We start from the raw sequence: 15,516 nt of genomic DNA on the forward strand, positions 1-15,516 counted from the left end.
GGGTCTGCAGGCTGCTCAGCATCCTGGTCCTTGTGTTTTCAGGTCTGTCTCCACAGGTCGTCTGTGCATAGGGGCATGTGCTGTTCAACTTGGCGCCAGGGCACTCCAGAGGGAGAGCCCATAGCAAGGATGTCTGACCCTGCATGTGTGGAAAAGTTGGAACTCTTAGAACAAGACTAGAAGTTCAACTAGAAATAACTAGAAATAAAATACAATATGAAATGTATTTTTCCTTTTTATAATTTTACCATAAATATGGATTAATTGGTCCTTTAGTAACTTGAATATGAGGATAAAACATTTTACAAAGAACAAAGATTGGGAATCTTACATATTTTTAGTAGTTATGAGGAGAGCCCAGTAACTCTTTAAAATATTGGTAAAATATAGTCTTAGTGATTTTTTCGAATGAAAAAATAAGGGACTTTCATAGTAATGTTCGTTTTTTACTGGTAAAACATGGACCAGGATGGACTGTATGCACAGTTTTCCCCTGGGTGTGTGAGTATGCACAGTGCTCCCCTAGGTGGGCTCTGTTAGCCAGAACAGTTGAAGATTGATTGACTTGTTGAGGGCTGATGGTGTTTGCTTTTAGCAGATGTACAACTTCCACTGTGTTAATCCTACTGGGTTTGCATTGACCATGATATGAAGTGGATTTTGTCCTTTTGTGTCTTTTTGTATTAAATTGGAGTGTCTGTCATCACGTGAGTGTCTTGAGTGTGAGCTGAGGGCTACCTGCCCAGCAAGATATGTGAATGCCACCTCCTTTAGTGAATGTCCTCAACATTCTCTCTGCTGAGGCTTTGACGGATTTGTGCACAAATGGAATTAAATGACTGTTGCCCTCCTGTAACCTTTCCTTGCTCACATCTTTGAAGATGAGAATACTTTGGAAAAAAACTCAAGAAGGGCCGAAGGAAGGACAAGGCCCAGGCTATTTAATTCATACTGAGTGTCCGGGTTTTGTTTGATGGACCACTCCATGTTCTGGTGTGTATTTTGCTCTGCTGTTGGAGGCTGTTTCTGGATGCTTGCTCTGTGGCAGGGCTGGGGGCCTGGGCCACAGTGACCACACAGGCAAGGTCCCCTGTGCCGAGGGGCAGGCAGCAGGCAGGAGCATCAGGAAGGTGTGCTGCTTAGTGAAAACAGAAAAGGAGTGATTGGGCTGGGGAAGGGGCCACACTGAGGCCTGCGTGACAGGATGAGCCCTGGTACAAGTGGGGTCCGTCAGGCTTTGGAGCAGGAGCGAGCCTCTGAGCAAACGTGCAAGATGGTGCCTTTTGGCAGCCAGGTCAGCCGACATCTCATGTGGGTGCAGGAGAGTCATGCAGAGCCTGTGTGTCTGCTTATCACAGGGAGATCGCGCTGAACTGTTCCATCGCCTCACCTTGACGTGTATTAAATGTAGAGTCATGAGCAAATGGAATGTGTATGACACCTGTCAGAAAGCTTGTTGCAAGAACATACTACATGTGTAATATTTTGTTTCCATAGCTATAGACATGGCAGAAATACATCCTTGTGGATGATCCACTTCAATATATTTATGCTTTTGAGGTTTTTTTTTTTTTTTCTTTTTTTTCTTTTTGTAGCTAATATATGTGTTGTGAAGATAGATGGTGCCCCGTATCTTTGTAAAACCGATGAGGTTGGAGAAATATGTGTTGACTCCAATGCTACAGGCACAGCGTATTACGGACTACTTGGGATCACCAAGAATGTCTTTGAGGTTTGTGCTTTATGTTGAAGTTAAGTTCTGAGAGCATCCATGGGGCACAGTGGATGGTGGTCCGACCTCCTTGGCACCTGCTCTGCTGGGTTAGCTCAAGGGAGTTGAGGCTGCCCAGGCAAGCCAGTGCTCTGTATGCTAGAGTTGTTGGGGTGTCTGGAGAGCCCACTGAGTGCTCACTTTTCTGGGCCAGGCACTGGGAGCAGTGGGAGGAGAGGATAAAGCAGGAACAAAGCCTGTGGTCATGCTGTGCACAGGGGCCAGAGGAGGATCTCCTCAGCCAGCAGAGACTCTGGTCCTGGGGTAGCCTCTTTCCCTTCGGAAACATGGGTGACAGCCCTATCTGAGGAACTACGCCCTGGCTGTCAGGCACTGTGAGTGCTGAGCTCTCCCACCTGCCTGCTGACTCCTGGCCGGTTGGTTGATTATCTGTGGACCATAGTCTGACTGTTCCCCTCTCCATTCTGTGCAGACTGTCCCGGTCACTGCGGGAGGAGCACCCGTCTCGGACAGGCCTTTCACCAGGACTGGGCTGCTGGGCTTCATCGGCCCTGTGAGTAGTCACACCACCAGCACCAGGGTCCTCCAGGTGCTCACCTCGCAGGAGGGTATGCTGCCAGTATATAGTGGGCATCTAGAGTGTGCACAGGACAGAGTACCGTCAGCCCAAAACATCAGGGTGCCAAGTTTGGGAACCCTGCCGATGTCCTGTAGCACCCAGAATTCCTTACAAACTTCACCCACAAATGTATTCCTATCTCTGACCTTTCTCCTGCCAACTCTGTCCCTGAATTCCCCTTTGCCCCAATCTGAACCCACTGGTCTTTAGGGCCCCTTCCTCCCACAGTTGCCTTGCCCCGAATTTCACCTGTCATCGTGTAAGGGACATGGTGCTCCCATCTCCTTGTAGCAGGGCCTGACTCACAGGACCTGCTTGTGTGTCCTGAGTCCTGACCAGCTTCCTTGCCTTCAGGATAACCTGGTCTTCATTGTGGGCAAGCTGGATGGGCTGATGGTGGTCGGAGTTCGCAGACACAATGCGGATGACATCGTGGCCACTGCGCTGGCGGTGGAGCCCATGAAGTTTGTCTACAGAGGCAGGTGATGCGCTGCGGGTCCCTGTGTTATGGTTTTAGATCCTTTTCCACTTAAGGTTGGAGAAGTCTGTTTGCGGTGGAAAAAAGCCCAATGATTTGAACAAATGAACCTAAAAATTCCTGTTTATTAGAGAAACCTCAAAAAGAAAAGGATGGTACTTGCAGCATGGACAGCAGAGTTACTGTCCGTGCTGTCCCCAGAGCTTACGCTGTCCTTTAAAACAATATGATCTGAATGTATAACTGGCACAGGGACCAGCCCCAACACCACAGAGGGAGCCATGTGCATGACCTCACAGATGTAAATTGGAACACCCAGTACCATGTTCTCGGCAGCCAGCAGAGGCCAGTTCCTTTTCTCCTAAAGTTTAGCAAAACATACAGAAACCCTACCTTGCTCCTGGGATAGAATCAGTGTTAGGCAAGACTTTAAAGATTCTCATCTCCATTGAGCAAATGAATGGACCTCTGGCCTAGCCCCGGTGGCTGGGGGAAAGGAGGGGAAGCCCTGTCCAGCTCCTGAGCTCTTTGCCCTTCTCCTAGTTGATCCACCCAGCAGGCTGTATTTAAAATTTTTATCCTTCTCAGGAAGTGCTTTTATTATTCAAACTAGGGTGCCTGTGAACCTGGCCAGATCCTGCCTTTGAATATACCTTAAAGAAATCATTAGCGAATTCTGCCAAATGGTGGGTCAGCATGGGCTGCTGGCCTTCCCCCAGGAAAAGATGATGGGTGTGGGATAACTGCCCAGGAGAGACCAGCAGGGCAGTCCTGTAGGTGCATGCAGCCTAGAGTGTCCCAGAACATCACTACCTGTCCTCACAGTGGAAACCAGGGACACTGCTGGTACAAGTGTCCATGGGGTAACATCAGGGTAGCCCATACCTCTCCTAGGGTGGATTATAGAGACTGACTCCTTGCATGGCCACCAGAACCTGACGGTGCCTAGAAGTAAAGTCCCTGTTCTGAGCAGGTACCCTATGATGCAGTACCAGCCTGGGTGATAGGCTGGGGTGTGGGGTGATTACTCTGCAGGTAGACAGCATAGCCTGCCTGCCCATTAGGGAAGAGCTTGAGGACCACAATCATTTTGAAATAGAACGATAACTGATTGAATGTGTGTGCCACTGTGATATTAATAACATGAAATGAGATCAAGAAACCATAACAGTTGTTTACACAAAGAACATAATAGATGGAATAAATAGTAGGATAGATGCAGCTAGAGAAAGAATTGATAAGCTGGAAAGTCAAATTGAGGAACTACTCTAGAGGTAAAGAAATGGAAAGTTTTAAAGAAAAATTAAAAGAGATGGGGAGAAGAAAAGAAGAAGGGCTGGCAATCCAGGTATCACACTTGGAAGAGGAGGAGGGAGTGATTTCAAAGCAGGTGGCTGGAGTGCTCTCGACTTGAGTAGGGCCCACATGGCGGATTTGGCAATGTCTCCTCAGCTGACACAGGACCAGGCAGAGAGTACTGGGGCTGGTGCAAGAGGATGACAGTGCAGTAATGTTTTTCAAGTTTTTAAAAGGAACTTTTAGCCTGGATTTTGTATTTCTCCGAATTGTCACTTAATTGTGCAGTTGGAATAAAAATATTCATGGGTCTGTAAATTTTAGAAGTTTGGTTACCAAAAGATCCTTTTTGTGAAAATACTTTCAGATGAGGTACTAAGAAATATTCAGGAAATGCTACAAAAATGTATGAAAGTAAGGAAAATTTGCCCTGGCTGGTGTGGCTCAGTTGGTTGGAGCATTGTCCTGTGCACCAAAAAGTGGCAGGTTCGATTACTGATCAGCACACATACCCAGGTTGTGGGTTTGATCCCTGGTTGGGGCACATGCAGGAGGAAACCAATCGATGTTTCTCACATCAGTGTTTCTCCCTCTCTCTCCCCCTACTTCCTCTCTCTAAAATCAATAAAAAAAAAGAAAGTAAGGAAAATTTAATACAGGGTAAAGTTTGTTGTATAAAAAACTATGTGTGTAGGTGTGTGTGCACACGCACACATATACACGTATGCACACTAGTCAAAGGAGAGAATGAGAAGTTATGTCCATAAAGGCCCCAAATTAGAACCTTAGACATGCATGATGGTTTTATGGAGAGACCAGCATCTTGCCTTATAGGAAAAAGTATATAATCTCAAGTTTAAAAGAAGAAAAAGGCGATACAGAGAAAACATGTTGAAATTCTTAAAGTAAAATGGGAGAAACAGGTCCAGTAAACACAAGCAGATTAATTCAGTGAGAGATAGATTTAATCCGTTAGATGAAAAATAGAACTTATAGACAAAGATTTTTGCACAAAGAATTTATCATGTTATTAACATCACAATTAAGGAAAAACACCTGACGGTTTTGATTTGTACCAGAGTCCTCCCTGTTTTGGTGAATTTTCAGTCATATCTGAGGAAATTAGTGACTGGTTACTTTTTAAATTCTCAACAAGAAGATTAGAGACTGGCTACTTCTTAGAGCCCACTGTTCGATTGATTCTAAACCAGCACGTCTGCATCGTCCTTTCAAGAGAAAAGAGGTGTCTGCACCCCTTCTGGCATCCTTTGCTGGATGGTCATTTCTGTCCTTGTCCTCCCCCAGAATCGCTGTGTTCTCCGTGAGAGTACTGCATGACGACCGGATTGTGCTCGTGGCCGAGCAGCGGCCGGATGCTTCCGAGGAGGACAGCTTCCAGTGGATGAGCCGCGTGCTGCAGGTGGGTGTGGAGGCACACTCCTTCTGCCTATCTGTTGGTGTGTGGTTCAAGCGAGTCCACCTGTCCCAGCATTCCCCATTTCATTCCTTCAGAGCAGGCGGTGAGTCCCTGCTCCCGCTCTGTGTTTGCAATACCTTCACATTTCTGTAACCGTGCTGAGCAGGCCAGATGTGCAGTTGCCCCACACTTACTCATGGGGATGACTTGTTTGAGATTCAGGGCTTCCAGGATCCTTTCTTCACCCTGTGCTGCCTGGCACACAGTAGGCACTAAATAAACACGCAATTTGTGAGGAAGAGGAAATAGCATTTGAAACTGTAATCTGTACAAGGGTTACTGTGTCCTTATTATCTAATAGCAGCACCATGAAGTTGCTGTCAGCTAGAATGGTTTTAAATGAAAATACCGCCTAGATTTAGAGTGGGCTGACCCCCAGGGTCTAGGTGAGCGGATGACGTCATCTCATGTTTCTTGGTAACTGAGGTCTGCCTGGTCTTGGCACGGTGGCTGAAATAGCCACATCCAGTGTAACAGCTCTTTCTTAGGGAGTTTTTGTTCATATACGAGAGATAGGCTATGTACTGCTGGTGTTGTGCGGGTCAGGAATTAATAGCAAGAAGCATCCTGTGCTGTAGGAAGTGAGAAGAGCCCTGGAAAGGCCAGGGGAAGGAAATAGTTTTAAACTGGGCCTGGAAACGTGGAAATGAGTTTGCTTCTCTTTATTTTCACCTCTTTATGTAGAGCAAAATATATTAAATTTAGAAGCTAGAGGAAGCAAGTGGAAGAACATTAGTCAGCCATCACCCAGAGAAAACCCACTTTGAATATCTTGATGTCTACCCTCCATACTTGTTTTACTGCATACACTCTAGAAATATGAGTTGATATATGATCCCTAAAATTTTAATATTCATAAAAATCCAAGGTAATTCATTTTAATTTTAAGGGGTTACACTATTTTGTTTTATAAATGTCCTCTAACTTAACAAGTTCCCTATTGTTGGGCATTTAGGTTAAATTGCCAGTTTTCAATGTTCTAAATGAAAGTTCTTGAAACTAAAATCTTTGTGTATGATCTAAATGTTTGACTTAATTTTCCTAAAAGTGCTGTTACCTGGTCCAAGGTTGTGCTGATTTTTAAAAAAGATGCACACTACCAGATTACAGGTCTAGTATTTTGACAGGCAGGAAAGAATGTGGCTTAGAGGTACATGGGATTAGGGAGCTGTAAATCCAGAAGTATTGGATGGAACAGCGAGTTTTGGGAACTGTTGATTGGATTCAGATTGTAGAGAACCTTGAACACCAGACTAAGAAGTGCACCATTTGTCAACAGTGGGAAACATGGAAAGTTAAAGTTAGTAGCATGACAAAGGGAAACCAGTCTGGAGGATTAGTATAGTGTGTTTTGAGGAGTGGCGGGACTGGCAGAGGGGAGACAAAGTATTAACAAGGCTAATTTAATAGTCCAGGCAAGAGGTGGAAAGGACCTACCATTTGAACTTTTCTGCCTGCACAAGACTTGTAAATAAATCTTGTGTACAAAATTTCTAAACAAACAAATATATATCAATCAATCATAGTTTTCAGTGTACAGGTCTTTTACCTCCTTGGCTTAGTTTATTCCTAGGTATCTTATTCTTTTTGACACAATTGTAAATGGGATTGTTTCTTAATTTCTCTTTTTGATAGTTCATTATCCTACCTAATAATAGACAAATATGCAAATTGACCGCACCTTCACTATGCCAAAGCCACGCCCACCAACCAATCAGGATGAGTATGCAAATTACCCCAACCAGGATGGCTGTTAATTTGCATATCAAGACAGCGTAGAAAGAAGCCAAGAGCTGCAGAAGGGAGCAAAGCTGCAGAGAAGCAAGCAAGCCGGGGGGGAGGAGAAGGGAGGAGCGGAGGCGGGGCGGGGGAGAAGGAAGGAGAGCAGGTGGGGCCGGGGGAGAAGGAAGGAGAGCAGGTGGGGCGGGGGAGAAGGGAGAAAAGCAGGCGGGCTGGCGGAGAAGGCGGGGCGGGGGAGAAGGGAGGAGCCCAGGCAGGGCCGGGGGAGAAGGGAGAAAAGCAGGCGGGCTGGCGGAGAAGGCGGGGCGGGGGAGAAAGGAGGAGAGCAGGCGGGGCGGGGTAGAGTGCAGCAGGAAACCCTATTGCAGGATTTTTCCTGCAACGGAACGCTAGTTAGTGTATAAAGATGAAACAGATTTTTGTATATCACTTTTGTGTCCTGAAACTTGACTGAATATGTTTAATATTTCTAATTGTTTTTTGATGGAGTCTTTAGCATTTAGTGTATATAATATAATGGCATCTTCAAATTGACAATTTTACTTCTTGCTTTCCAATTTGGATGTCTTTTATTTCTTTTTTCTCTTCTTTTTCTTGCCTGATTGCTTGGGCTAAGACTTCTCATACTAGGTTTAATAACAAGCATAGGTATCCTTGTCTTGTTTCTTATAAGAATATGATGTTGGCAATGGGCTTGTCATGTATGGCCTTTATTTTGTTGAGGCATGTTCTCTGTATCCCCACTTTGTTGAGTTTTTATCATAACAGTAATAGCTGATGTAATTAAATATCTATTCACGATTCAGATTTCCCCAATTAATGTTTTGTTTGTTGGTTGGTCTCAGGATCAAAATGAGGGTAAAAAAAAAAATTGTACTTGGCAGGAACAGGTCCTTAAGTCTTTTTTAATCTTTAGACTCCTCCTCTGTCATCATTTTCTTGCAATTTGTTTATTAACAAAAACAGGTTGTTTGTCCAGTATGTTCGCTAGCCTGAATTCTAATGACTGCACCTCTGCAGTATCATTTAATGTGCTCCTCTGTCCTATCATTGCTACATGTTGATATTAGATCTAACAGTTTGACCATGCTCGATTTGGTTTTCTGACAATGATCCTTTATAGAAGGTGGTTCATGATGCCTGGTTGTTTAGCACTCCTATACCCAGTGATGTGTTAGGACTTCACAGTGATGTTTCTTTGATGCTGTTATTCCTTCTCATCATTCACTGGAGCAGCTTTAGAAGTTTCTTCTAGAAAGAGTGCTGTCCTATTGAATTCCCTGGGGACTTGGAGGGCAGGCCATGTAGGAAAACAAGGTCAGGGATTGATTTCAGAGTAATGAGCTGGTTTCCTAGAAAAGTAAAAGTGTCCACTGGGTTTTATTTTATTTGTTTCATTGTGAACTAATGGATTTAAACATACTGGACGTGTTTCATATTATTATAGTTATTTTTCAGTGGTCAGTCAGGGCCTCTTCAGGTTGGCTTGTGAGGCCTTTCGTAACACCCCTGCTTCTTGAGGCCACACTAGAGAACAGAAGGCTCAGCTGCCTGGAGAGGTGGCGCCTTTCCTGTCCTAGACCTGTTGGGGCTGGGACCCTAGCTGCCTTCCAGGGGAAATGGAATTTGGGACCACCATCTGGGCACTTGATGTTACTGGCTTAGTCACTGTTTCTGGGCTTTTTTCAGTGGACAGAGTAGGAAATGATGTCCCTTTGTCTACAAGATTACCTACATCATGAGTTTATGTGGCTGGTTTTAACTCCGATTCAAGACTGAAGGATTTTTACTTAATTTATTGATCTTTCTCCCACACTGAATGACTCGAACAGAATCCCTCCTTCACCTTAGGCCACTCCACCCACCCTGTAGTCACAGAACCGCAGTCTGTGCACTGCCTCTAAAACTGAGATTTTTGAGAGCAGCTGAAGATGTTTTTTCAATTCTTTTTGTCCACAGGGCATATCCACTTGGGGGAGACTAATCAAGTCACCGTGTTTAAAGTCACTTTAAATAGACACTCTCTGTGGGGCTGTGCCACCAACCTGATTCTAGTTTGCTTGAGTTCATTTGTTTTATTTTACTTTCAGTTGTTTTTAGTGTTTTGTATGTAAAATAATAATGTGGTTCCAAAGTAAAATCTGAAAGCAAAGTATATTCAGAGGAGTTCAGCTTCTGCCCTTGCTTGTTCACTCCTCCCATAGGAGGTCATTTAACATGTCTTTTGGCCTGTAAGTGGTTACAGGTTATGGACATGTATATAGACACATTTTGTGTGGTGTGTGTGTGTGTGTGTGTGCGCGCATGTGTTAAATGATAGAAAGTGTACATGGCATCCATCTTGTTTTCTCATTTAACAAAATGTCCTGACGTCACTCTGTCTTCTTGACCTTTGGGTTGTAATGTCCTCACCCGGTGCAGTGCCCAGCCTTCCTAGCCGCCTTCAGTTGGTCAGCATGTGCTCCAACATCACTATGCAGTGTGTCGGGTCTCAGAAGTCCTTCCTGTCCTGTATCCTCCCTTCCAGGCCATTGACAGCATCCACCAGGTGGGCGTGTACTGTCTGGCCCTGGTTCCTGCCAACACCTTGCCCAAGGCTCCTCTTGGAGGGGTTCACGTCTCTGAAGCCAAGCAGCGCTTTCTGGAGGGGATGCTGCACCCGTGCAATGTGCTAATGTGTCCACACACCTGTGTCACCAACCTTCCCAAACCTCGCCAGAAACAGCCAGGTTAGTTGTGCATAACAGCCTTAAAATGGGTGGCGGCCACAATCATGGTTAAATGGTGCAACCAGTTAGGGTTAACCTTTTGCACTCGGATGTCGAGATTAAAATTACTCTTTGAATGTATCAATAATTTGAAATATAAAAAAATCCAAATAAATAAGTTTGTATGAAAAGAAACTCCAGTTTTTTATTCTACTGCCATGCTTTGTAAAATCTGGGGTATTTAAAAAATTAAATCCCGAGTAGAATAAAGGAATTGAGAAAAAAGCAAGCGAATACAAAGGGTTAAGAGTCAGAGTGAGTGGCAAACCAGGCCAGTCACCAGCTTCTCTCTTCTTGGAACTGAGTCATATAGGAGAAAACTTGACTACGTCACCAGCATTTGGCTTCCTCCAGCCTGTTAGAACCCATCTCAATGGCTAAATTCAGGCCTGGCCTCTTAGCTTTGGATGGCGAAGCAATGGCTTCTGGGGAGTAGAAATCCTGCCCAAGAGCAGACTTGGAGCTCGGGGGCTTAAAAAGCCTATTTCAGTCACTGCAGTGCTCACGGTGGGCAGCCACGCCAAGCCATGGCAGGACAGGGGCATGCTTGCTCCGCCCCTCGACCTTGTGACTCACCACAGCCACAGGTTGATGAGACCTGGGAAGTCTCAACAAATACTCAATTTTCCTTCCCTGGTTTAACTATTATATACTGTGCTTCATTCTTTTGGTTATGTTAATTTTTAGTAAATGCTGGCTTTTTTATTATTATTGAACACTAAAATATCATTAAATAAAATACATTTAATTAGGAAGGTGTAATTTCCTGTTTTATACATAAAATACAGTAAAACAATGAAATAATTAAAAGTTTAGCTGTGGCTGAGATCAAATCATATCCCCCAGGTATGTGCCATATTGTAAATTTCTCAGTCTGACATTGCTTATATTTAAAGAGAGATTCTATTTTATTTGTCATTTAGCATAAACCTTGTAGCTGGTTTCCTGAACACCTACACTGAGTGGCCAGATTATTATGATCTCTGAACGCATAATAATCTGGCCACTCAATGTATATCCTATATAATAAAAGGCTAATATGCAAATTGTCCCCTCGACCAGGAGTTCGACCAACAGGCAGGCCGGCCAACCGTCCATGTCCCCTCCCCCTGGCCAGGCTGGCCGGACCCCACTCATGCACGAATTCATGCACCGGGCCTCTAATATATATATATACACTGAGTGGCCAGATTATTATGTGTTCAGAGATCACAATAATCTGGCCATTCAGTGTATATCATAGTGAAGAGTTGAATACCTAAATCAAAAAGTGTGACATGTCAGTAGAAGTCATCAGCATCTTCCTGTTTTCTAGAGGTTGGACCAGCTTCCATGATTGTTGGGAATCTGGTTGCTGGGAAAAGAATTGCACAGGCCTCCGGGCGGGAGCTGGCCCACCTGGAAGATAGCGACCAGGCCAGGAAGGTAACGGGCCAGTGCCTGGGAGGGTGAGGAGGGCACCTCTCTTGTGAGGCTGCGGAGGATTGAGTTGGCCTCTCTGCGCAGTTCCTGTTCCTGCCCGATGTGCTGCAGTGGCGGGCCCACACCACTCCCGACCACCCGCTCTTTTTGCTGCTGAATGCCAAGGTGAGGTTGGCTCGGCTGCCCTGTGGGGGCCAGTGGCGCATGCACGGTGTATACTGAGGTACCTGTGGGCAAACCCTCTGCTCCCCAGTTCAGTGTGACTCACTGTTGGCTTTCCTAGGGCACGGTGACGAGCACTGCAACCTGTGTCCAGCTGCACCGAAAGGCTGAAAGGGTGGCTGCTGCTCTGATGGAGAAGGCAAGACTGAGCATTGGGGACCATGTGGCTTTGGTCTACCCCCCAGGTAAGCACATTGAGACCTCCCAAAACTCACCTGGGTCCCTCCTCCACACACACCCACATCTGTTGGGTCTTCTCTCATGGGACAGTCCCAGTGGTGCTGCTATCATGATCACCTTTCCCACGGACTGTTGCAGAGACTCTGGTGGGCTCCTGGCTGCAGTCCTACACCACTGCAATCATAACAGTCCAGCTTCTGAGGATTAACCTTGGGTCTTAGTTGTTAGTTAGCTTCTTCATACGTCTGTATTCCCTTGTCAATAATTGTAATCTGTTGTGATTAGACTCAGACTTTTTTAGTAGTATAGCCTTTATTATCTTTCTGCTTTTTATCTGCTTTCCCTGTCTATCCCCTACATTTTGTTATTATAAAGCAAGCACCCTTGTCACCACCAGCCAAGTCAAGAAATAGATCTTTGCCAAGTACCCAGAAGTCCCTTTGCCTTCCTGTCCCAACCACAGCCTCCTCTATCCTCCCAAAAGTAGCCTCTGTCCAGACTTCTGGAGTCGCCATTCTTCTATTTGTTTATAGTTTGATCGCTAGACATTCTTGCTGTTTTTGTCCAGGTGCCTAAAGGATTTTTTTCCTTTTGTTAAAGTCCAGGATGTAGTCTTGATATTAGTTGTTATGGGACAATAATCTCATGTATAAGGAAGGTATTTTTAAATAGGCAGCTTCATTTTTTTTTAACTTTAAGAAAGTTTTCTAGAATCACTTTTTTCTTCTATTTTTTCTCTTCCCTTGCTTTGATCTTCTTCCTGTCATCCTCCTCTGTTCATGTGTTAGATCTTTGTCTTCAGTAGTCGTTTTCTGTTGAGATGTTTCTGTTTCTTACTAAATTTCTTTTTGTTTTAACAGTCCCCTCCCTTCCTGTTACTGAGGCTTTGTCTGTTGTTTTTGTTTGCTCTTGTGCTCCTTCTACTTTCATCTTCATTTTTTGAAATGATTTTTCATAATTTCTAGTTCTTTCCTCATTTCTGATTTTTTTCTAATTCTGATTTCTGTTATTTTATTTCTTATATCATCTTCTTAATGTATTTTAGTTCATTTTAAAATAGACGATTACGGTTTATGTCTGCTGTCTGCCTGTCTATATAAGTTTGTGGAAATGTAACCTCATGTGGTGGCCAGCTTTCTGAGGTCTCCTGACCCTGTCCCTTCCTCTCCCCAATCTTATTGCCATCTGTCGCCTTTTCTCCTTCTTGTTCCTTATCTTGTCTCTACATCCTCAATGTGTCCTTCCCTTCTAGCTGCGTCTCTGCCTTGGAGGGCCCTGCCTGCTGATGGGTTGATTACAGGGACAGCAGGAGCTATGCTAGCTCATGAAACGAGTTCCGGTTGATACCTTTTTGTGTTCAGTTTGATGATGTGTTTGTGGCATGTTGGCAGCGTGACTGTGCTGGGTGTGAGAATGCTCAGATGTGTTGGAACTGCTGTGTGCTGGCCCTCAGTGTGGCTCTCACTTTATCCTCCGATAGGCACAGAGCAGATGGGTGGTCCTATGGCAGCAATAGCTGTTGGAACCAGCCTGGTCTGGCCTGGTGGGTGGGCTCAGCCCCTGCTAATTGCTATGCTGAGCTGCCCCTGGCCCCAGTGGTCACATTCCTAGTTACTGGTGGAGTCTTGGGATTTGTAATCTGGTGAAACCCACAAACTGGGTTAAATGTGGCATATTTATCTTGACTCTGGAATTGAAACAGCCTGAGGATGCCAGGTGGGGGCCTTGTCTGACTTGAGGGCAGCAACTAGAAAGGCATCCGGGGTGTGGGGCACAGGTGTCCTCAAGTTTGATTGAGTTTAAGAGGAGAAAATGGGTTTTAAATGTAGTATGAGTCCCCATAAGTGTTAAATTATGGGGAATTTGAAACATAAAGAAAAGATGAAGGAACAGTATGGTGTTCTGTGTTACACCGTGTGGTTGAGAGCGATGCAGGGACATCTTGGCCTGTCCCCATGGGTGTGGACCTCCCTGCAGATGCGCAGCAAGGAGGTACAGGGTCTCTGTGTGCTGCTCTGGCTCCTATGTTCTTGTGTCTTCTCTCGTGGACAACTTAGCCCTCAAAGGTCTTTGCGGTCCTCGCTCACAGGGATGGTGGTCAGAGCTTGCTGTTCTAGTAGGCCCAGGCTGCACCCACGCTCCTCCATGGCCTCCAGGGTCTGTGGGGAGTCTACCTGCAGTAGAGATAGCTTCTGTCCCTCCCTAACAACATTGTGTTCAATAAATGTTTCACTAGTTGGGGTAGTAGCAGCTTTACTAGGTAAAACAGATTGTGTTCCTGTGTCCTTTTCGCCGTTCCATAGCACTAGACACATTGCACTGCAATCAACCCCACGCTGATCCTTTGACCACGTGTCTCCCCAGGGGTGGACCTCATTGCTGCCTTCTATGGCTGCCTATACTGCGGTTGTGTGCCTGTCACTGTGCGGCCCCCACATCCCCAGAACCTCGCCACCACACTTCCCACTGTCAAGATGATCGTGGAGGTGAGTGTGTGTGGTGGCCCCACAGGGAGACCTGATCATGGGCCTGGGTGCTGGTCGGACCAAGGGTTTCCTCTCCTCCCAGGGTCTGGTTATTTCTTCAGGGCCCCACAAAGGGGTTTGCTCCCAGGCCTCATGTCTCATTGCACCTTTGATCCCTGTGCTCTGCAGGTCAGCAAGTCTGCATGCGTCCTCACCACGCAGGCCATCATGCGGCTGCTCAAGTCCAAGGAAGCAGCAGCCACTGTAGACGTCCGGACCTGGCCCACCATTCTAGACACAGGTACGTGTCTTCAGCGCCTTTGGCGTGCATACGGGTCCCCACCAGGACAAACCCTCTTTCCTTTCATTGTTGCAGGGATTGCATTGTTGTTGTCACCCAAAATACATTAGATAAGAGCAGCGGAAGTAAATGGTGAGGAGGCTGCTAAAAGGAGCCTGCTGACTGGTTCCCAGGAGCCCGTGTCCACCTACTAAAGTTGGACACAGGATGAAGGGTGACATGAAGCATAGCTCACGTCATAGCAGGGTCTCTACTTCCAGGGGGAAGCAAAGATCCTCGCCCAAGGCCTGTGTGTCTGTGGCCTGCAGCTCATGCCACTGCCTCTCATGCCTACATAGCAGTTAACAGTTGTGAGGATATGGATAGCCCCACAGTATGTGTGCATGCACATGCACGCCCCAAAACACATCTATCCCTCATCCCTGTTATTGGTGAGTGCTGCCTCACCCCATGACAACGAGAAGGGCTGAAAACCTCTGTCGCTCTGCCTTGGCCCGTCAGGTCAGCCTAGGGTTGAGTGTCATCCCTGTACCTTATCAAGACACCCCGAATGAGCAGCACCGCACAGGCTCCTTTGGTGACGAGGTACTCAGCCACATGAATGAGCAGACAGGAGTCCTTTTGACCCAATCATACTTATGTGCCTTTGTGCTCCAGGGCACCACCTTTGAGAGGAGGTCAGGATCTGTGTTGTCTGTGACCACCTGCTTGATACCCATCGACAGGCATGGGAGCATGTCCATGATGCTCTCACTGGCCAGTGTTTGTTGATCCTGGCTCAGCCCAGATTCTGTGACCTGTGCACTCCTCTGACCT

The 15,516-nt window shown here is 45.9% G+C and overlaps 1 protein-coding gene across 3 annotated transcripts in view; it reads left to right on the forward strand.

The window, feature by feature from the left end:
* DIP2A (disco interacting protein 2 homolog A) overlaps nucleotides 1-15,516 on the forward strand; it is a 79,464-nt gene that overhangs the window by 50,255 nt on the left and 13,693 nt on the right. For all 3 annotated transcript variants that reach the window (XM_079767051.1, XM_079767052.1, XM_079767053.1), the window contains 10 exons: nucleotides 1,596-1,732; nucleotides 2,205-2,285; nucleotides 2,706-2,833; nucleotides 5,431-5,545; nucleotides 9,870-10,071; nucleotides 11,426-11,535; nucleotides 11,617-11,697; nucleotides 11,816-11,939; nucleotides 14,299-14,420; nucleotides 14,589-14,700. In XM_079767051.1, the coding sequence (XP_079623177.1) occupies nucleotides 1,596-1,732; nucleotides 2,205-2,285; nucleotides 2,706-2,833; nucleotides 5,431-5,545; nucleotides 9,870-10,071; nucleotides 11,426-11,535; nucleotides 11,617-11,697; nucleotides 11,816-11,939; nucleotides 14,299-14,420; nucleotides 14,589-14,700 (1,212 nt within the window). The remainder of the gene's footprint in view (nucleotides 1-1,595; nucleotides 1,733-2,204; nucleotides 2,286-2,705; nucleotides 2,834-5,430; nucleotides 5,546-9,869; nucleotides 10,072-11,425; nucleotides 11,536-11,616; nucleotides 11,698-11,815; nucleotides 11,940-14,298; nucleotides 14,421-14,588; nucleotides 14,701-15,516) is intronic.

Source organism: Cnephaeus nilssonii, assembly GCF_951640355.1.
Source record: "Cnephaeus nilssonii genome assembly, chromosome: 3".
Taxonomy (NCBI): domain Eukaryota; kingdom Metazoa; phylum Chordata; class Mammalia; order Chiroptera; family Vespertilionidae; genus Cnephaeus; species Cnephaeus nilssonii.